The sequence below is a fragment of the Columba livia genome, chromosome 28 (genome assembly GCF_036013475.1).
Source record: "Columba livia isolate bColLiv1 breed racing homer chromosome 28, bColLiv1.pat.W.v2, whole genome shotgun sequence".
NCBI classification, from domain to species: Eukaryota; Metazoa; Chordata; class Aves; order Columbiformes; family Columbidae; genus Columba; species Columba livia.
The window spans coordinates 2,037,084-2,058,836 of record NC_088629.1 but is presented as its reverse complement, the minus strand read 5'-3'; the positions used below and the strand labels follow the sequence as shown (position 1 = coordinate 2,058,836).

Genomic DNA, 21,753 nt, shown 5'->3' with positions numbered 1-21,753 from the left:
GTCTCGGTGCGGCCACGTCACGACCCTCGTGAGGGAATATCGGGAAATGACGTCACTGCGTGACGTCACGACAACTCTTGTGGCGCCCCGTGCGCCACGTGCCCCCTTCCCCCCCTCCCTCCCCTCTTTTTTCTCTTTGTTTTGGTCGCGCTTTGGCGCATCACGTGATCAAAAGCGGGGCGTAACGATGAGGGGGCGTGGTCAGGCGGGGAGGGGGCGGAGCCAAGCGGGGCGGGGCGCGGGCGCCGCCGCAGGGAGGGAGCGCGCGCGCGCTCCAAGATGGCGGCGGCGGGGCCCGAGTCGGGCGGCAGCAGCGGGAGCAGCGGCGGCCTGGCTGGTACGGGGGCTGGGCCGGGCACCGGCGGGGGGGCCGGGGGAGGCTCTCGGGGGGCCAAGGGGCGCGGGGCCGGAGGGCTGGGGAGGTGGAGCTGAGCGGGGGGGGTGCTGCGTGGGGCTTAGGGGGCTCTGAAGGCCCGAGAGGCGCGGGGTGTGTGGGGCCGAGGGGGCGCTGAGGAGGCCGGTGGGCGGCCTGTGGGGCCGGGTGTGCGCGGGAAGGGGCGCGGGGCCCGGCCCGGGCCGTGCGGGGGTGAGGGGCTGGGCCAGGCCGCGGGGCGGGGAGGGCGGCCCGGGGCTGCGGGGGAGCCCGAGGGGGAGCCGGGGCCGAGCTGGGGGGAGCCCGGCGGTGGAAGCGGCCCCTGGGCCGGCGCTGTGGGAGCGAGCGCTGGGGGTCGTGGGCTTCCAGAACGCGTGTGGGGGCTGCGGTTCACCTTTGTCCGGGGGAGGTGGGAGCAGCGCCGCGCTTTTCCTGAGGAAGCCGTGGGTGTGTGGGGAGGACTCTCCCCCATGGGGGAGCTCGAAAAGCCCCTTCAAAAAGGGTATTATGAGAGGATTGAGGGTCTTGGGATCCGTCGGCAGCGGCGCGGGGAGCAGAGGTTGGTACGGGGGGGAAACTTGAGTCTTTTCCCTTGTTTTCTAGAGCCTGAGCCACAGGTCAGGGTGGCAGCGGGTCCCCCCTTTGGGGTACGGGAGCTGAAATATCCCCCTTAGGGCAGGATTGTGCTGGGGAAGGGGGGAATCATGATGGGAGGACCCTCTTGTGGTGCTGGGCAAGGCCAAGGTGGCTCCTCGAAGCTGTTCGAGGGCAGGCGAGATATTGTGGGAACATAAACACCTTCTGGTTGGGGTTGTTTGGGCTGGGAAGAGGTGCGGGGGGTCCTGGGGGTTCCTATAGCTCTGCTGGTTTAAAGCATGAGTTGAACCCAGTCGTACGCAGGGTTGGAACCGCGCACCGTCCTCATCTCCGCAGAGGGGCGGAAGCCTCGTCTGGGGTAAAACGGGGCGCTTTGGGTTGTTAAAGCTGTGGCGCCGCCTCCTCGCAGCATTATTGGGGAGTCAAGAGCCATTTTCCCCTTTCCACGTGCCCCAAAACAGCTTCTTGGCTCTAGTTTGTGGCTGGAAACCACAAGACAAGACCCAACCATCCTTCCCGAGCTTCTCTGGAAGAGATTATGGAGGCTTTTTATTTATTAGAACGCAATACGCTGAAGCTTCCCGGTCACCCAAGTCCCATCAGGGACAGGAGAAACCCCTGGCTGAACCTCAGCTTCATTTGCTGCTCTTAGACTGTTGGTGTTTTGCACCTTAAGCTCCGCTTCTCTTTTAAAAGCATTCAGGGCCGGATCGCCATAAGATAAATTAACTTAATTATTACCGCGGCGTTGAGGATGTCTCGTCTGGTGGGGATGTCTGTACGTACTCGATTTTCTGGCTTCATTGCCGTGGCCTTTGGGCAGTTTGAAGGCGCCCAACGCACCGGCTTTATCTTTGCTCATCGGGGGAGTCGTACCTGTTCCTATAAACCCAGTTTAGTGAGGAGGACGAGACCTCTTGGGTGTTTATTGGACGTCTGAGGGGTGAAACCTCGGGGTCTTTTGCTTTGGGGCCTCCTTTGAAATGTTGAACTTGAAGGAGGAGCTTTGCAAAGCTCGAAGGGCGTCTCTCAAGGGAAAACATGCAAGTGAACCAGCGAATCTCTTCTCCCTTCCTGGTGGAATAATGGCCATTGTTTGCTCCTCCGGCCGGCGAGGTGTTGGCTGAGGCGCGTTTCCCACAGGATTTGGGTTCTGGTTGTGACGTGCGCGGGACGTGACGCGCGGTCACCTCGGCTGATCCCTGACGGCTTTAAACCCGGGATTTGAGCCCTGGGGGACTCGGGGCATCTTGAGGTGGTTGCAGTTTGTCCCAGGGGCTGTTAGTTTATTCCTGGCACCATCCAGGGGGTGCGACTGATTTTGGAACCTTCCCCAACCAGCGCTTTCCTCCTCTCCCTGCCTTAACATGGATATAACTCCACAGAAACACCCCAAGAGGTTTTCTCCTTTTGCTTTGAAGCAGCATCTGCCAAAAAATGCTAATGTGGGGTGGTTTGGTCCTTTGTGCTGCGAGTGCTTTGTAATTACAGGTCGAGGGTTCATTGTGGCGCTGGGTTCAGGCCCCTCCCTGGAGGCCGGCGACAAAAGAATTGCTCTCCAAATGGGTTTGTGGGGATAGGGAAACTATCCCGATGCATCTGGAGGGAGCTGAGATTGGGGTTCTGAGCCCTTAAAGTGGGTGTAAAACACTCACAAAGCCTCAACCCCTCCCTGAAATCGCTGCGAGAGGGACTGAGCTTTGCCGATCCCACCTGGGCGAGCGCGGGAGGGACCGTGAGCGGGGTAAATGGAAATGTCTGAACCCTCATCATCCTCGGGTTTAAAATAAAACCATCAAATGACTCCCAGGTCCGTCTGTGGTATAAAAACGTCTCTCCTTCGCAACTATGGGCTGCGAGATCTCCGTGGGTGTCGCAGGTTGGTGCCGTCAGCTGCGTCTCGTCGCCCAAACTCCCTAAACGCCCCTTTTGGTGCCGGGGGAGTCGTGTTGGGATGCGGCGCCCACCCTGACACGCGGCAAAGCTTCTTGTCTTTGCCATGGACGCGGGTGAGCAGCAAAAGGACAAAGGTAGGAGCAGTTTGGCTAAATAAACCCCAGGTTTGGTTAAATAAACCACAGGATGGAAGCTTGTTTGGCGAAGCGAGTGAGAATCGTGCGGTTTTGCTTGAGCCCTGATGACCGGGAGCACCATTTCCTGAATTATAACCGAATTTCCCTTTGGAAAGTAAAAGCTGCTCCTCCCTCCCGCTCGGTTGAAAGGGGCTGCTCGGTGTTTTATTTCTTCTCCCCATCAGGGTTGAAAAGCCATTTGATTTTTGGAGGTGAATTAACGCCCCCCGCGCCGCTTCCCTCTCCAGATCGGGGCTGCGCGTTCCCCCAAACGAGGCGTCGCGCTCGCTCTTAATTACCCTCCCACGGCGGTAATTAAATGTGTTATCGCACCACGTCCCGCCGCGCTCAGCCTTGTTTAAGAAGCCAAGCGCTCCCAGGGCTGAGAAATCCCTTAAATCTGACCCAAATCTTCCTCTTTTGGGAAAAGATTGGCCTTTCTCCCCAGTTAAGAAGGTGGCTCGGGTAATTCTGCTCTCCCCATCACCAGCTCCCTCCGGGGTCGGTTTTAAGCCGGTTCTGCGGTCGCTGGGCTGGGATTGAAGCTGTCGACACACATTCCCTTCCCAGGAGATGCTGCTGGGGGGCAGGAGGGTCTCCCCCACTTTTCTGTGGGTCACAGGGACAGAAGTTGCCATCAGATATTCCAGAAAGCGACCTTGGCTTAAGCACCTTCAGCAAAACCGAGTTTTGCTGAACTCTCACTGATTTATGTCCTTTCAATCGCCGGCTCTGGTCAAGCTCTGCTGTGCTGCTGAGAGAAGGGGTTTTTCCCCACCGTGGTGAGTTATGTTGACTTTGGATTGTAACTCCCAACCAACCAGTTGCCGTCAAGCGCGTCTCCTTTCCCAAAATCACAGGGATAAGCCCCAAACGATGGATCATGAGTTTCGGGGAGATCGTTGCCTGTGATCAGTGACCCCCAGGTGATGGAAACCCAAACCCCCTCCTCTCCGGTCCCTTCTCACATGTGCTACGAGTCGGACGAGCTACCTGCTTATTTATTGGGTTTTTGAATTGGTTTCTAGATATTGTGCCTGGTCTCCGCTCCCTCCTCAACCGAGCACATGGAAACCTGTAATTGATTAAGAAAATGATAAAACCCGCTTTATTTCCCCGGGGCCGGGTGCACTGAAGCGCTGGGAGGCCGAGGAGGGTTCAGCGTCACTGCAAAGCGCCGAGATAACGTTACCGAGATTGCGTCTCGCTCTCTTTTCACCCTGGGACGCCTCAGCGGGATCCGGTGACATTCGGGAGCTGTTGGTTTGATGTCCTTAATCTAATTGATCCAATTATTAATCGCTTGGCCTTCTGAACAAGACTGAGCGTGTGTAAGCGGTTTATCGCGCTCTGGAGCGCCGTGTTCCGCGTGGTTTGCTCGCATCTCCTGCCATGGAAAGCGTTGGCTTTGACTCTTTGTTCCATCCTTCTTGTGGAATAGGTTTTATTGCTTCGCTCGGACACATTTTGGACCTTTGTTTTCTAACCTAGCGGAAATAGGATTTCTTTTTGTGCGTCTTTCTTATAGAAAACATCTCTTCTTTCTTCCAGCCGCTGAGATATCAATTCACCTCAACAACTCTATAACCTTTCTGTTTCTCCTCATCTAGATTTCAGCTTTTTGTGCTGCTCGGTGATGTCGTTCCGAAGAGGTAGACGGATCGCATATATGTGCTTAAAACCCCCCAAAAAGCATGTGTTTTCCTTCCCAGTAACCAGCAGCAAAACGCTGTGTGATGTAACCGCCTTGGCTTGCGAGGACGGACGCAACTCGGTGGGTTTTGTCCCCAAAATAAGCCGCTGCCGCTCTCAACAAAAGCCGCCGTTTGATCGCAGTGTGTTTGATTGAAGCGTGACCCGGATCGTTCCAGCGGCGCTTGGCTGCTGCCCGCTTTGCGCTTTGGGGGAAATAAAGGACGTTTTCGCTCTTATTCCCATTTACAGCCGTGGATTGATGGGGTGGGACTGATCCAACAGAGTATCCGATCTGTCGCTGGATCCAATCATCCCAACCAGATAAGGTTTGTTGAGGTTGTTTCAGCTTCCAGTAAACAGCTCGGAAACCTCTTGTAGGGCTTTTCTTTCACCATTCAGAGAGCAGAAAGGAAACCTTTTGGGCCATGGTGGATTCATTTTTGGACAGGACTGGCCTGTTTCCTTTGGCCAGGATTAACTGTTTGGGTCTCTCAAGCTTTTTCTATTGTTCAGAATTAAGGTTGATGATCTTTTGGTTTAAGGAGTTGTTGGAATAGCAGATTTGGGGATTATTTCTTGTTACGTTTACACCATTGAATTTAACGCCTTCGCTTCTCCAAGCAGAGTTTGGGGTGACACCAAATGGCCGTTACAAAAAGACACGGTGATAACTGGAACCCGTGAGTGTGGAAACCGCTGACTTTTGTTCTTTGGGTTATTGAGGGCTGGTTTTTGTGCAAGGATCCATACGAAGCTTTGGCTGCAGCTTCATCCTCGCACTCAGCCGTGAATAAGTGTTTTCTTTATCGTGGTCAAACAGGAATTACCTATTTCCCAATCAGCAGCAAACTCGTTTGGAAACAGGAGGGCGGGGGAGCTTCCTGCTGGAGAAACTGGGTGTGCTGGGAACGGTCACAGGATCCCAGAATGTCAGGGGTTGAAGGGACCTGGAAAGCTCATCCAGTCCAATCTTCTCCAGCTCCAGAGCCCCAGCTCCCTCAGCCTTTCCTCACACGGGAGATGCTCCACTCCCTCCAGCATCTTGGTGGCTGCGCTGGACTCTCTCCAGCAGTTCCCTGTCCTGCTGGAGCTGAGGGGCCACAGCTGGACACAAGATTCCAGGTGTGGTCTCCCCAGGGCAGAGCAGAGGGGCAGGAGAACCTCTCTGACCTACTGACCACCCCCTTCTAACCCACCCCAGGTCCCATTGGCTTCCTGGCCACAAGGGCCCAGTGCTGGCTCATGGTCCCCCTGCTGTCCCCAGGACCCCCAGCTCCCTTTTCACTGCTCCAACAGCTCATTCCCAACTTACACTGGAACCTGGGCTTGTTCTGCCCACATTCAAGACTCTACACTTGCCCTTGTTCTATTTCATCACATTTCTCCTGCCCAGCTCTCCAGCCTGTCCAGGTCTCTGATGGCAGCACAGCTTCCAGTGTCACCACTCCTCCCAGCTTGGTGTCACCAGCAAATCGCTGACAGTCACTCTATTCCCTCATCCAAGTCATTGATGAATATATTGAACAGTGCTGGTCCCAGCACTGTCCCCTGGGGCACTGCACTGGGTACAGACCTCAGCGATGCCACAGTGATGCTCTGACCTCTCCCAGCTGAGCATCCCCATATATTCTGGATTTGAACAGTTGTTGCGTGCGGTGAAGGCAGCAAAGAGATTTGCCGCTCGATCCTCTGGTGAGAGGTTAAATCCGGGTGGAATAAGCTCGGCGTTAATATTGGATGAGCCAATATTAACCCCGCGGGCATCCGATGTGACTCTCCTGGTGGTGCAGCTCCAGGATCGCTTAATGACAGGTCTTTTTCTTAAAGAAAGGCTTAATTCCCATTGAACATGTGTCAAGTTGTGATGCCCGGGATGTTTCCACCACCCCAGTGCCCCAATGGGTCCAGACAAGTTCAAAAGCCTCGTGACAAGGTGCTGGATTGAGTTTTATTGGTTTTATTAGAGCGCAATGAGTCGCAGGAGCTTTTTCTGGCTGGTAATGCCCCAAATCTGGGCTGGGGGAGAGGGAAGGGATGTGGGTGACCCCAGAGAGCCCCAAGTGATGCTTGGGAGATGCTGCAAATGCAAAAATTAGAGCTTCACAGAACAAATTTTGTCTTTAAAGGGAGACAAGAGCAGGCAGGAAGGCGGTTGGAGGCTCTTAATGGGCAAAAGAAGCGTTTGTCACAGATTTTCAACCTGTTTGCTCGTTTAATGTGTATGGAAAGGAGAATCTGATCGTTCGGTGAGGGGATCAGAGGGCAGCGAAGTTTGCGGGTCAGTGCTTCTGTTCCTTTGGTTTGCGTGGAGCCGGAGCGTTGATCCTGAGACCTGAGGTGTCAGAATAAATCAGTTCCTGTGTCTGAAGCAGAAAGGAAAACGAAATAATAGCTCGTGTGGTCTGTGCTGGTTGGGGTCTGGTTGTGGTGGGCACAGACATAGAATCCCAGAGTGTGAGGGTTGAAAGGCCCTGGAAAGCTCATCCAGTGCAATCCCCCCGGAGCAGGAACACCCAGATGAGGTTACACAGGAAGGTGTCCAGGCGGGTTGGAATGTCTGCACAGAAGGAGACTCCACAACCCCCTGGGCAGCCTGGGCCAGGCTCTGCCACCCTCACCCCAACAAGTTGCTTCTCACCTTCCAGCGGAACCTCCTGTGTTGCAGTTTGCACCCATTGCCCCTTGTCCTGTCCCTGGTTGTCACCAGAAGAGCCTGGCTCCATCCTCCTGACACTGCCCCTTTCCATCTTGATCCCCAGCAATGAGTCCCCCCTCAGGCTCCTCTTGTCCAGCTCCAGAGCCCCAGCTCCCTCAGCCTTTCCTCACACGGGAGATGCTCCACTCCCTCCAGCATCTTGGTGGCTGCGCTGGACTCTCTCCAGCAGTTCCCTGTCCTGCTGGAGCTGAGGGGCCACAGCTGGACACAAGATTCCAGGTGTGGTCTCCCCAGGGCAGAGCAGAGGGGCAGGAGAACCTCTCTGACCTACTGACCACCCCCTTCTAACCCACCCCAGGTCCCATTGGCTTCCTGGCCACAAGGGCCCAGTGCTGGCTCATGGTCCCCCTGCTGTCCCCAGGACCCCCAGCTCCCTTTTCACTGCTCCAACAGCTCATTCCCAACTTACACTGGAACCTGGGCTTGTTCTGCCCACATTCAAGACTCTACACTTGCCCCTGTTCTATTTCATTACATTTCTCCCCGCCCAGCTCTCCAGCCTGTCCAGGTCTCTGATGGCAGCACAGCTTCCAGTGTCACCACTCCTCCCAGCTTGGTGTCACCAGCAAATCGCTGACAGTCACTCTATTCCCTCATCCAAGTCATTGATGAATATATCGAATAGTGCTGGTCCCAGCACTGTCCCCTGGGGCACTACACTGGGTACAGGCCCCAACTGGACTCTGCCCATTGACCACGACTCTCTGGCTTCTTCCCTTCACCAGTTCACAGTCACCTCGCTCCCCGCTCATCCAGCCCACACTCCTCAGTTCAGCTGTGAGGATGCTGTGGGACACTGTGTCAAATGCCTTACTCAAGTCAAGGTCGATCACATCTGTAATTGCTTTTTTTCCTTGTTGCATCCAGCAAAAACTCACGGTGGGATTCCAGGCCTCGCAGATATTTAGTTTCAAGGGTTGCGTTCTAAGCCTTTGAATAAAAAGGTCCTGGCAAGTAAAGTGTGGTTGGTGCATCTACCGAAACGCTGCGGAGCGCTCGGCTCTAATTAACCACCAATAATCCCGCTGAGCTGAGCTGAGCTGAGCTGGCAGCGCCGACACGAACCCGCGTGCGAGCGGAGCCGCGTTTCCTTGTGGCTCCACGAAAAGCCGCCGTGAGTCAGTGCCCTCCCAGCTGCCTCGAAACGTCTGTCTGAGCAAACAGCGCGTCAGCCTTTTTTGGCTTCTTGTGCTGGACGGTGGCGATCGACCCTTCCTGACTGTGGCTTTTTGCTTTGTTTTTAACAGGATCGTCTACTTTCAAAAAATCCCTCACCCCCGAGGTAAGTTTCTGCGTGACAAGCTGGTTTGTTCCTATAGAAACCCTTAAATCCAGACTGCTGTTTATCCCTTCTCTTTCAAATCGGTGCGGTAAGCTGTAAGCACTCATTTAGGAAATCAAAGCGTTCTTCCTTATCGAGGGAATAAAATCTTAACGACTCTGCTGGAACTGAGCAATTCCAGGCCCACCAACCCCCCCCGAAATCTCCCGCTGCCAGCAAGATGTTCAACCCGTTTGGACTGCGGAACGTCATTTACCGGCCGCGTGTGTTAGACACCGATGAGTCAACGGGGTGAATCACAGCGGGATCCGCCGCCTTCCTAAAACGTTTCCTCCGAGCTGCGCTTGGTCCAGACTCGCTTAGAGCTCATTGTGTGATGAGGGTTCGCACCAAGGTGTTGGTGTTTAATCCCATGTCTGGCCCCGTTGCACATCAGCCAGTGGGTTCTGAAGGTGTTTTGATGCTGTCTGTCTGTCTGTACCTCGTCCTTGCTTTGCTATGCTCTGGGGCTTCAGCAGCTCTATCTTTAAAACACAAATGATGCCGGGTGGCTCTGGGCAGCCACCCACTGCTAAGAATTGTGGTTTATACCTTGCTTCTTACCATCTTTTGCTCCACTTTTAGATGCCGGGTGGTTCTGGGCAGCCGGGCTCGCAGACGATAAAGAAAGGGCACCGAGGAGTGGACTCCACGGGTGAAACTACCTATAAAAAGGTGAGTTCGTCCCACGCAGCTCGTTTGAATGTTCTGCGCTCACGGGGTTCGGTGTTAGATGGTGGGTGATGTCTGTGACAGCCGCTGAAGATCTCAAAGGAAAGGAACCAAAGGACTGAACGTGTCCTCCTTAGTTTCTCTGCTGCAGCCTTCCTAAGACGGGCTTATTTTTAAACTTCACCCATTAGCGACACTTCCGAGGCCTCTTGTGGCTTCTTGGGTGCTCTCTGTGCTCTTCGGCCACAATAGATCTTGTGGCATTACTGGAATTTGCTTTACAAAGGGGAGATTGTTCGGGGCTTTTTAAAAAGCCTGTAAATGTGGGTATTTTGTGGGTGCCGCTTCCCGTTTGTTGGACTTGATCGGGTTGAGTCGACTCTGAAGCGAGGACGAGTTTCTGGGCTGCGGATTAAATGGGTTATGGCTCGATAGGGACGTTTCAGCGCTGTGGGTGAGAGAAGCTGCTGGTCTGAAATCTGATCCCGATGAACGTCTGTCTGTCTGTCAGCAATCGGAGCAGAAGGGAGGAATTCGAATGGCCTCTCTCCAAAAGGCAGCTTTTGTTATCCAGCCCTTTTTGAAGCTGCTCGTGCCTTCAGGATTCAGATCTGGGTCTCAGTTTCCCAGCACATTCAGAGGTAGAAGGTTAGACAGCAGTTAATAGGAGACAAGAGTAGAAGCCAATGGAAGATGCTTGAAATGTTTCTTGCGAGGGTCCCAGGGACCCGACGGGGCGCTGCGTGGGGTTTATCCGGGACTAACGCACAGCCTGTTCTCCATCCCCTCCCTTTCCAGAGGTGGGAAATTGTTTTGGCTGATAACAGCGCCGGTAAACAGGCAGCTGCTGCCTCATAGAAGAGAAAAATCCTCGTTCCTTGGCAACGCGGCCCCGCGGCTCCGTGTTCACAAACAAGGCAGCGTCGCTGCGCAAGTCCCGCTGCTCGGCGGCGAGACCGTCCTGGCGGTTTAGGCAGGCCTAGGTGAGCTGGGCCTAGATCAGTTCTCAAGCAGCTTCAGCCTTTAGAGGGTAAGAAGGGTCGAGTTCTTCCTCCTTCACTGTGTAATACAGAGAGAGTTGTCAGATACGGGCAGCTGAAGAAGAAAAGGACGTTGTGGGCGAGCTGGAGTCACCGCCAGTTTGTGCTGCTCTTTCCGGGGAACCGTGAGCAGGTCTCTGGCAGCTGACATAACAGAAAAGCAATGGAGCTGGAGAAATGTTCCCGTTTGTTTGACAAGGCTTCACGGAGGACATGTGTCTGGGGACACCGTTTATCCCCCAGATACCGCCGCGTCCTCTGTTGCCAAATGCTTTGATCAACAGCGGTTCCTGGGCTTTGTTGAGCTTAAGGAAACAAACACGAGTTGGATCCTGAGCCCTGGCTCTTGGTTTGGGTCCAGTCGCTTTACGTATGAGCCAAGTGGAACGTCCACGAGCTGCAGCTGCACGAATCCAACCCGCACCTGCTCGGCAGCCTCGGCATTTCCAGCCGGATTGACGGCAGAATGTTGGGGTGCTGAGCAGATCTCATCGGGGTCCTTTTAAGGGTGTCAATTCCAGTTCACATCCTTCATGCTCGAGTGCAAATACCGAGCAGGGTCTATCACAGATGTAGGGCTGTTCCCATCACCAATGAGGATACAAAACTGGAGCCAGTAGGTGTGGAATAACCCAGCTAAGAGTGCTGGTTTAAACAGGGAGCTCTCTCCTTTAACTCCTTTCATTCCTGTTTCCAGTTTGCTGCTCCCCAGTGTCTAATTCATTTTCTCTGCCCCTCCAGACGACATCGTCTGCCTTGAAAGGCGCCATCCAGCTGGGCATCACACACACCGTTGGCAGCTTGAGCACCAAACCTGAACGAGATGTTCTCATGCAAGATTTCTACGTAGTAGAAAGTATTTTCTTCCCCAGGTCGGTGCTTTGATAGCGTCAGTGTGTCCTTTTTGGGTGTTTGCTTTTTAGGGCAGTTTCTTAAATGTTTCACATCCAAATACCCGTGTGTTCTTCTCCCCTTGAGCAGTGAAGGGAGCAACCTGACCCCAGCTCATCACTACAACGACTTTCGGTTCAAAACTTACGCTCCAGTGGCCTTTCGCTATTTCCGGGAGCTCTTTGGCATCCGACCAGATGATTACTTGGTGAGTGGGCGGCTGGAGCAGGTTTGTTGGAGCTGTGGGGAGCTATGGGGCCCTGTGGCCGACTCTGTAAGCACCGTGGGGATGCCATACGGGACCCTGGGCTTTCCCTCTGTTAATGTTTAAAAGGAAGAGCCTTCACGCTCAAGTTTCCTGCTGCCGCGTCTCTCACCTCTGAGAGAGCAGTGTAGGGGAAAGGGAGCTGGGGGTCCTGGGGACAGCAGGGGGACCATGAGCCAGCACTGGCCCTTGTGGCCAGGAAGCCAATGGGACCTGGGGTGGGTTAGAAGGGGGTGGTCAGTAGGTCAGAGAGGTTCTCCTGCCCCTCTGCTCTGCCCTGGGGAGACCACACCTGGAATATTGTGTCCAGCTGTGGCCCCTCAGTTCCAGCAGGACAGGGAACTGCTGGAGAGAGTCCAGCGCAGCCACCAAGATGCTGGAGGGAGTGGAGCATCTCCCGTGTGAGGAAAGGCTGAGGGAGCTGGGGCTCTGGAGCTGGACAAGAGGAGCCTGAGGGGGGACTCATTGCTGGGGATCAAGATGGAAAGGGGCAGTGTCAGGAGGATGGAGCCAGGCTCTTCTGGTGACAACCAGGGACAGGACAAGGGGCAATGGGTGCAAAGTGCAACACAGGAGGTTCCGCTGGAAGATGAGAAGCAACTTGTTGGGGTGAGGGTGGCAGAGCCTGGCCCAGGCTGCCCAGGGGGTTGTGGAGTCTCCTTCTGTGCAGACATTCCAACCCGCCTGGACACCTTCCTGTGTAACCTCATCTGGGTGTTCCTGCTCCGGGGGGATTGCACTGGATGAGCTTTCCAGGGCCCTGCAACCCCTCACATGCTGTGATTCTGTGTTTCTTGTCCTCCTCAGTACTCGCTCTGCAACGAGCCGCTCATTGAGCTTTCAAACTCCGGAGCCAGCGGGTCCCTCTTCTACGTGTCCAGCGACGATGAGTTTATCATCAAGACAGTTCAGCACAAAGAGGCCGAGTTCTTACAGAAGCTGCTGCCCGGCTACTACATGGTGAGTGGCTTGGGGGAGCAGTTCTTTGCAAGCTAGGGAATGGTCCCCCAAACGTAAGAGAGATACCCCAAGCATGAGAGATATTGCTGCACACCGCTCGGTAGATGTGAGCGGAGCTTTGAGCAGATGTAAAAAGGCGACACACAAGCTCTTCCTTTGCTCTGAAGCCGTTTGGCTTCTGTGTGAATGAACAGCAAACTCTTTCCTTCCTATGAAGTTTCTCAGCTTTGCAAAGAGGTCGTTAACAACACCCCTGTGTTCCCCATGTTCACCTGCCCTTGTCTTTTAGTTTCTTTGGCAATGGCTTTGACTCTCTGCCAGCTCTGTTCCCATATAGAAGCGCAGGAAGGAACAAATAACTCCTCCAATTGGCGTGTGCATAACCAGAATGGCTTTCAAGGTATTTGCTCATCTTTGACGTTTCAGAATTTGAACCAGAACCCCAGAACGCTGCTGCCAAAGTTTTACGGCTTGTACTGTGTCCAGGCCGGAGGCAAAAACATTCGCATCGTCGTGATGAACAACCTACTGCCACGCTCCGTCAAAATGCACCTGAAATACGACCTGAAGGGCTCCACCTACAAGCGCCGAGCGTCCCAGAAGGAGCGAGATAAGGTCTTCCCAACATACAAAGACTTGGATTTTATGCAGGACATCCCCGACGGCCTCTTCTTGGACTCTGACATGTACAACGCTCTGTGCAAAACGTTACAAAGAGACTGTTTGGTAAGTGTCGGGGCGAAGGGCGGTGTGGAGAGTTGGTTTATATATTTTCTGCGCCTTTCCTGTGAAAAGGCGACAGCGTCGACTTCGCTTGGTGTATTTTGATGGCAAAAACGCTGACTACGCTTCTGAAAATGGTTTTCCGGGGCTCGCGATGCTGATTGAACCTTTGCTGACTCTGTGCCCAGGTCCTTCAGAGCTTCAAAATCATGGATTACAGCTTGCTGGTCGCCATCCACAACATGGACCTGGCGCAGAGGGAGCACGCGATGGCGGACGGGACGTCCCAGGCCGACACGCGCCGACCCGCCGCCCAGAAGGCCCTTTACTCCACGGCCATGGAATCCATCCAAGGAGAGGCCCGGCGAGGCGGCACCATAGAAACCGACGACCAGTAAGCGTGTCGTTGCTGTTCCCAGTGACATACTGGGAGGAGCGAGGGGTACAACCCAAGCTTGGCTAACGGAGGCTTAATTTAAACGCATACTGGGCAATACCGAATTGCCGTCACTGGGCAGAAGGGTCTCAGTATCACCTCTTATGCTTTTATCTTTGATTTCCCGTCTTTTGTCTACAATTTTCTCACCTTCCAGGTGGGATTTGAGAGTTCTCTGCCCGCCAGTTGTTGGCAGCTTCAGCTCGTTCCATCCACCTCTAAGAGATGTAGCGAGAGCTTTGTTAGGTCAGGCTTAACAGCCCATCCAGTCCATCTGCAGTAGCTGCTCTTTACAGCTGCTCTTTCTCTTCTCATGCATGAGCTGGGATCAATCCTCTTCAATAAAATTGTCACGTGGAGGGAGAAAGGGCTCGACTCATGTTTAGCTGTTGTACCGCAGAAGCGTTTCGCTCTGGCTCGTCCTCCTCAATTTGCTGAGCAGAAAGTGCCTCCCGCGTGTTGACGCTTGTTCGTGACTTTGTGTAACACCTGTGGGGCGTGAGAACACCCCGCTTCAGTGTCACCCCCTCTTTTCTCGCAGGATGGGAGGGATTCCGGCCCGCAACGCCAAGGGCGAGAGGCTGCTGCTCTACATCGGCATCATCGACGTGCTGCAGTCCTACAGGTAGGGACGGTTTTATAACATCTGCGTCTCGCCAAAGCGTAAAGACCCTTTCCCAGCGTTGTCTGCCCTTGCTTGGCCTACAAGAAATAGCTAACACACAAATAATTCATTTTTAAGAGGTTACATGTGTCAAGTCCCCGTTCAATATTGCGAGTTAACCACCCTCATTAACTTTGCCTGCGAAACTCTTGGGGTGAAAATCATTCTTAATTCTTCCCCTTGGTCAGATTCATCAAGAAGCTGGAGCACTCTTGGAAGGCGCTTGTGCACGATGGGGTAAGTACAAAATTAGCCCTGTTTTCAGCTGTTTAGCCATAAAACCGGATTAGTTTTAAACTGTTCCTGCTGCCTGTGCTCCTTGTGGGCGCAATATCCTGGATTTCTGAGACATTTGTGTGTTTCTGCTTGTATATATATAAGATTGACACGCTGCTGTCTGTCCCTTGGTCTCGCAGGACACCGTATCCGTGCACAGGCCCAGCTTTTACGCCGAGAGGTTCCAACGGTTCATGTGCAACACGGTGTTCAAGAAAATACCACGTAAGTACCGCGGCGCGATCGCCCTGGTTTCTGCTTTGCTCACAGGAGCTTTGGGAAGTCTGTCCTGCTGCGTCACCCCTTCCTTCTCTATTCTTTCCTCATAGATATGACCTTAGCGGACACGTTTCGCCCATTGTTCCTTTGGGGCTCTGTCAATGGGAAGTTGCTGCGTTGGGTGTTTTGCTCCTTCCTGAATGTGTTAGAAAAACGCTTTATGTGGGTTTTTATTTCCTTGTGTACTTCAGTAAAGCCGTCGCCTTCCAAGAAGAGCCGGTCCGGCACCGCGGTTCCGCGGCGGAGCTGCCAGGGAGGAGTTCCTTCCCAATTGCACATGTCGTGCGAGACGAAAGCACAAGTGACCACCGAGGCGGACGTAGAGCAAGGTTGGTGCCTGGAGAAGTTAACTCTTCAGCTTGTATTTGTCTCACGGAAACTCGCTGCCTCCCGAGCCGTGCGAGGCGCCTCTATGGTGTTTTGTGGGCCTATTTTCTGGGGTCGGGCGTGCGAGAAGCCAAAAGCTCGTACCACCAAACGGCCTTGGACCGGAGAGCCGCGTTTAGGGCTGGTTCTTAGGTGTCTTGACGTGGGAGCCAGCGCGGATCCCGGCTCGCGATCCCGCTTGTGTCGCTGACCGAGCGGTCTGTGCTTCCACTCAGGTTCCCACCTCGGTCGCCCGGATCTGCTGCCCAGGACGCTGCCGGTAGACGAAGCCAACAGCGATTCCATCGCCACCACCCTGTCCACCTCCTCCCTGGGCAGCGGAGGCCTCAACTCCCCCGCAAACAGGTGAGGTTCCCCCTGTTTGGCGCTTTCCCGAGCCACGGGAGGACTTTGTGCTGCGTCCTGGATGTTCTGGGTGTCGGCATGCTCGCAGACATCGAGTATTTTGTGGCGTTGAGCAAGTTCAGTGCCGTGGGCTCGAGCATGTGCGAGGGGAGCGTCGCGGCGCCGTTCTGCGCGCGGTTCTTTGCAGGCGACGCGCTTTTGCACCTCCCGCTTGGCCTGTGTGGCGTCCCGGTGTGTTCTGTATCTAACGGCTTTGTCCTGGAGTCGAGGTGATGGCGCTAATTCAAGTGTCGCTGCCCGAGTGTACGTGAAGAGCGTTAACGTGGTGATGGATGACGCTGCAAACGACCTTCCCGCTGCTCGTTTCCAAGGCTTGAGCTCTCTTGTGATTTACTGATCGCGTTGGCGCTGAGCTCCAGGGGACACGAGCCCGCAGGGATGGTTTTTGGTGTGATTCTAAGTGTCCTAAAGCTGCATGGAGAGCCTGGGGGCTGCCTGCGAGTGTCTCCGTTCTCAGACAAGGAGGAGCTGTGGGCAGAGGACAATCCCTTTGGTAGAAGTTGTCCCGAGGTGTTAATTTCTTCACCTGGAAGAGTTGGGAAGCCGCTTTCCCCACCGCTGCGGCGTCTGCGCTCTCCTGAGCTGCACAACGACGCGCGGTCGGAATTAACGCCTCTTCCTCCCTCTGTAACGCACGGAAACTTCTCGCTGGGGCTCCTAAGCCAGAGCTGCTCCTCCCGCATGCCCGAGCCGTCCCTTTCGCTTGCTTAACCGCCGGGTTTCTCTCCTCCCGTCTCTGCGTAGGTCGGTGGGCGTGCAAGTGCACAAAGCTGACAGCTCGGCCAAGGATGTGCCTAGAACAGCTCCCGGCACCTTCACGCCGAGGTGAGGGAGGGATTGAGCGCAAGGAGCGAGCAAATCGCGGGCTGGTGGAGTTTTCAAGCGCATGTTCCGTGTCCCGCTGATGGGATGCAGCCGCTTTTTGGAGCGCGGAGGGTTTGGAAAAGCTTTTCCAGGGGCTTTTTCAACCGAGGATGCTCCTGTCTGGAAAGGCTCCATGAGCTCTAGCGCTTCGTGGTTTTGTTGCGTTCACCCAGGATCGTTTTCTATGTTGATGAGGTGCTTGGAGACTTCGCTGCTGCTTGGCTGGACTAAAGATCCTCATTTGGACTGGGGTGGGGGGATGATTTTCCAGTGGTGTTTTGGGTTCCTGGCCCAGCAGGGATGGTGCTTGTGCCTCATATTAACCCCGGAGACGGGACTTATCGACAGCTCACTTTAAAAACTGCTTTACAGGTCTCCCTCTTCTGTTTCCCCAGCGGCTCCCCGGGACCTTCCCTCCCCGAGCGCGCCGTGGAGCTGAGAGAGCAGCTGGAGGACCTGCAGGAGACCGAGATCAGTTTTGTGAGTAGTGACGTGGTTTGGAGGAAGAAGGCGGCTCTGGAGGTTGAGGGGAAGGAAAGGGAAGGTTGAGGGGAAGGGAAGGGAAGGGAAGGTTGAGGGGAAAGGGAAGGGAAGGTTGAGGGGAAAGGGAAGGGAAGGTTGAGGGGAAAGGGAAGGGAAGGTTGAGGGGAAAGGGAAGGGAAGGTTGAGGGGAAAGGGAAGGGAAGGTTGAGGGGAAAGGGAAGGGAAGGTTGAGGGGAAAGGGAAGGGAAGGTTGAGGGGAAAGGGAAGGGAAGGTTGAGGAGGGAAGGGAAGGGAAGGTTGAGGAGGGAAGGGAAGGGAAGGTTGAGGAGGGAAGGGAAGGGAAGGTTGAGGGGAAAGGGAAGGGAAGGTTGAGGGGAAAGGGAAGGGAAGGTTGAGGAGGGAAGGGAAGGGAAGGTTGAGGAGGGAAGGGAAGGGAAGGTTGAGGGGAAAGGGAAGGGAAGGTTGAGGGGAAAGGGAAGGGAAGGTTGAGGGGAAAGGGAAGGGAAGGTTGAGGAGGGAAGGGAAGGGAAGGTTGAGGGGAAAGGGAAGGGAAGGTTGAGGGGAAAGGGAAGGGAAGGTTGAGGAGAAAGGGAAGGGAAGGTTGAGGGGAAAGGGAAGGGAAGGTTGAGGAGGAAGGGAAGGGAAGGTTGAGGAGAAAGGGAAGGGAAGGTTGAGGGGAAAGGGAAGGGAAGGTTGAGGAGGAAGGGAAGGGAAGGTTGAGGAGAAAGGGAAGGGAAGGTTGAGGGGAAAGGGAAGGGAAGGTTGAGGAGAAAGGGAAGGGAAGGTTGAGGGGAAAGGGAAGGGAAGGTTGAGGGGAAAGGGAAGGGAAGGTTGAGGGGAAAGGGAAGGTTGAGGGGAAAGGGAAAGGTAAGGGAAGGTTGAGGAGAAAGGTAAGGGAAGGTTGAGGGGAAAGGGAAGGGAAGGTTGAGGGGAAAGGGAAGGGAAGGTTGAGGAGGAAGGGAAGGGAAGGTTGAGGAGAAAGGGAAGGGAAGGTTGAGGGGAAAGGGAAGGGAAGGTTGAGGAGAAAGGGAAGGGAAGGGAAGGTTGAGGAGAAAGGGAAGGGAAGGTTGAGGAGAAGAGAAAGGGAAGGTTGAGGAGGGAAGGGAGAGGGAAGGTTGAGGAGGGAAGGGAAGGGAAGGTTGAGGAGGGAAGGGAAGGGAAGGTTGAGGAGAAAGGGAAGGGAAGGTTGAGGAGAAAGGGAAGGGAAGGTTGAGGGGAAAGGGAAGGGAAGGTTGAGGGGAAAGGGAAGGGAAGGTTGAGGGGAAAGGGAAGGGAAGGTTGAGGGGAAAGGGAAGGGAAGGTTGAGGGGAAAGGGAAGGGAAGGTTGAGGAGAAAGGGAAGGGAAGGTTGAGAAGAAAGGGAAGGGAAGGTTGAGGGGAAAGGGAAGGGAAGGGAAGGTTGAGGAGGGAAGGGAAGGTTTATGGTTCCTCGGGTGAATTCAGACCCTCCCCAGCATCTCCCCCTCTTCTCTCTTCACAGTGAAGCGACGCAAGCGGATTGTTCTGTGGTCTGTGGAGTCCAACAACCGTTCAGCCCCGTTGCTGATTCATTATATATATATTTAGAGGAAAAGAAAGAAAAAACAACAACAAAAAAAATCTTCCCTGGACAGAAACGTCAAGGCCGGAAGGCTGGGCTGTGCTTAGTGGGATTGGTATTAACAAAGGCTGAGCCTTGGACACCTGGACGTCACCACCGTGTCCCCACTGTCCTTCCTTTGCGGCCTGGCGGGAGCGGAGCCGGTGCGAGGAGGAGGAGGAGGAGGAGGAAGAGCCGCTGCTCCGCGTGTGCCGAAACCCTCGGAACAGGGACCCGAGGTTCTGCCGGCCCGGTTTGCGCCGGAGCGCCGGGGGTTGATTTTGTATTTTAAACCCGGTTTTAATTTAAGCGTTTCTCTCAATTCAGTCATATCGCTTCTTTCTAGTCCTGCAAGATAGCATTTTTTTTTTTAGTAAATAGCATCTTTTTCAGTGTTTTACCATAAAGTATCTCAGGTGGGAGGCGGAAGGGAGGCGCAGAAGCCGTGGACAAGCTCCTCTCCGCCGTCACCGTTTTGGATCCCGGAGGAGAATCAATCGCTCGGTGCCGCGCTGCTCGGAGGATTTTCCACCATCAGCTTTTGGGTTGTTTTGTCCCCCAAATTTTCAACTCCAAGCCCTTCTGTCCCCTCCCCGGCGGGCAGGGGTGGCAGCCCAATGGGGATCTTTGGACGGGCCGCGCTTTTTGTAACATATTTCTTAAGCAAACGGACCAAACGCCGCCCTCTCCATCCCCTGCGCCGCCCGCTAAACCCGTCCCCTTTTTATAACTCGCCCCCCTTTTGATATCTCACCCGTATCGCAGACACCGGTGCTCCCAGCGGCTTGAAGTCAAGATTCTGACCCAAACCAGGTTGGTTTCTGCCTCCTCAAAAATCCAGGAGTTTGATATTTTAAAGGAATTAACGGGCCGGAAGGTGAAGTTGTTGTTGTGGCGCCACCGCGCTCGAGATCCCGGAGCAGACGTCGGACTGATCTTTATTTTCACTAAATGCTTTTTAAAGGAATGAAGTGACTCTTCCCCGTGATCGCGGTGGGTTGAATCCTCCTTTTTTTATAGCTCTATTAAAAAAAAAGAAGTAATTTAAAGCTTGCCCTTGCAGCGGTGCGAGGGGTTTCTATACTAATTAGCAATGATTGCTAAGGAAACGAAGAATGTAGCGGCGTAGGGAGGGAGTTTGGTTTTCTAGTTGATGTTTCAAAGCTTCTTCCCACCTTCAACCTTTTAAAGCGGATGCGACGCAAGCTGATATTTTTTTAAGAAAAAGCGATTTTGGTTTGGTTTTTAATGGTATTTCTTTCCCGAAAGCCCAAGCGGAATGGCCTTTGCTCCGGGTGGCGGATCCCGGGGGTTTACGGAGCGCGTCTCACAGACTTTGGGGTATTTCAAGGGCTCTCCAAACCTTTCGACGCCGACAAACGTCACCCGCAGACCCGACCACTTTATAGCTGAACTAACTGTCTATATTAGACACTTTCTTACCTTCCTTCCTCACCTTTAATTGTGGTTTTTGTTATTTTTTTTTTACCAGGAGGGAAGAAAACCAAGTCTCCGATTTTTGTCATGATTTAATATTTATGAAGCTGTATTTAAATGTTGTTTTATTTCATTCTTCTTTGTTTCCTGGGGACAGTTACTCGACGAGTAGGGTGGGGGGTGGCGTTTCTATCTCGACCTCCGCTTTGTTATTGGGTTTTCGGAAGCGCTTCTTTTTGCATGTGCGTGTTTCCAAGCGCCGGGTGACGGGTTTTCCTGTCACCCGAACCCCCCCAAGCCCATCGGGGACGGATCGCGAGCAGCCGCCGTTGTGAGGTCCGGGTGACAGACCCCTCCTGTCCCCGGTGTTGTCGTTGTCACCCCCGGGAGCGAGGGACAGCCGCGGCGCCGGGTGTCACCGACGTCCCTTTCTATGTGAATGCTCGTGGCCTCGTCCCACGCTGTCCCTTGGACGCGCAATACACGGTGTGCTGCTCAACCCGCCACTGCCTGCTCTGTCTGGGGACACGGGGACAGGACCCTGGGGACGGACATGGAGGGGACAAGACCCCCAGGGGGGTTGGAGGGGACAGGACCCAGTGGAGGGACATGGGGGCAACAAGACCCCTGGGAGGGATATGAAAGGGACAGGACCCCTGAGTGGGGACATGGAGGGGACAGGACCCAGTGGAGGGACATGGGGGCAACAAGACCCCTGGGAGGGATATGAAAGGGACAGGACCCCTTGGGAGGGATATGAAAGGGACAGGACCCCTGGGAGGGACATGAAAGGGACAGGACCCCTGAGTGGGGACATGGAGGGGACAGGACTCCCAGGAGGGTTGGAGGGGACAGGACCCCTGGGAGGGACATGGGGGCAACAGGACCCCTGGGATGGACAGGGAGGGGACTGGACGGGGGGGAACAGGATGCCTAGGAGTGACATGGGGGGGGACAGGACATCTGGGAGGGACGTTGAGGGGACAGGACCCCTTGGGAGGGATATGAAAGGGACAGGACCTCTGGAAGGGACATGGAGGGGACAAGACCCCTTGGGAGGGATATGGGGGCAACAAGACCCCTGGGATGGACAGGGAGGGGACTGGACGCCCCAAGAGGGACATGGAGCGGGGGGAACAAGCCTCCCATGGAGGGGACAGGAGCTCTGGGAGGGACACAGAGGGGACTGGACAGGGGGGGACAGGACCCCTAGAAGTGACATGGGGGGGACAGGACCCCTGGGAGGGACATTGAGGGGACAGGACCCCTTGGGAGGGACATGAAAGGGACAGGACCCCTTGGGAGGGACATGAAAGGGACAGGACCCCTGAGTGGGGACATGGAGGGGACAGGACCCCTTGGGAGGGATATGAAAGGGACAGGACCCCTTGGGAGGGATATGAAAGGGACAGGACCCCTGGAAGGGACGTGGAGGGGACAAGACCCCCAGGAGGGTTGGAGGGGACAGGACGCATTGGAGGGACATGGGGGCAACAAGACCCCTGGGATGGACAGGGAGGGGACTGGACAGTGGGGGACGGGATGCCTAGGAGTGACATGGGGGGGACAGGACATCTGGGAGGGACGTTGAGGGGACAGGACCCCTTGGGAGGGACATG

The 21,753-nt window shown here is 54.8% G+C and overlaps 1 protein-coding gene across 13 annotated transcripts; it reads left to right on the top strand.

Moving 5' to 3' along the window:
• Positions 1-212: 212 nt before the first annotated feature.
• On the top strand, positions 213-20,633 carry PIP5K1A (phosphatidylinositol-4-phosphate 5-kinase type 1 alpha). 13 transcript variants are annotated; one of them, XM_065043227.1, is made up of 17 exons: positions 265-337; positions 4,653-4,694; positions 8,701-8,735; positions 9,360-9,449; positions 11,228-11,358; positions 11,468-11,585; positions 12,450-12,602; positions 13,029-13,328; positions 13,514-13,719; positions 14,303-14,386; positions 14,614-14,662; positions 14,842-14,926; positions 15,172-15,309; positions 15,583-15,712; positions 16,517-16,597; positions 17,032-17,116; positions 18,599-20,633. In XM_065043227.1, the coding sequence occupies exons 1-17, from the start codon at positions 280-282 to the stop codon at positions 18,599-18,601; spliced, it is 1,788 nt and encodes a 595-aa protein (XP_064899299.1). In that variant the 5' UTR covers positions 265-279; the 3' UTR covers positions 18,602-20,633. The 13 variants fall into 13 exon arrangements, with proteins under 13 accessions (XP_064899302.1, XP_064899303.1, XP_064899306.1 ...); XM_065043228.1 differs by having other exon boundaries at positions 17,009-17,116; XM_065043229.1 differs by lacking the exon at positions 265-337 and adding an exon at positions 2,818-3,000.
• The last annotated feature ends 1,120 nt before the right edge of the window (positions 20,634-21,753 follow it).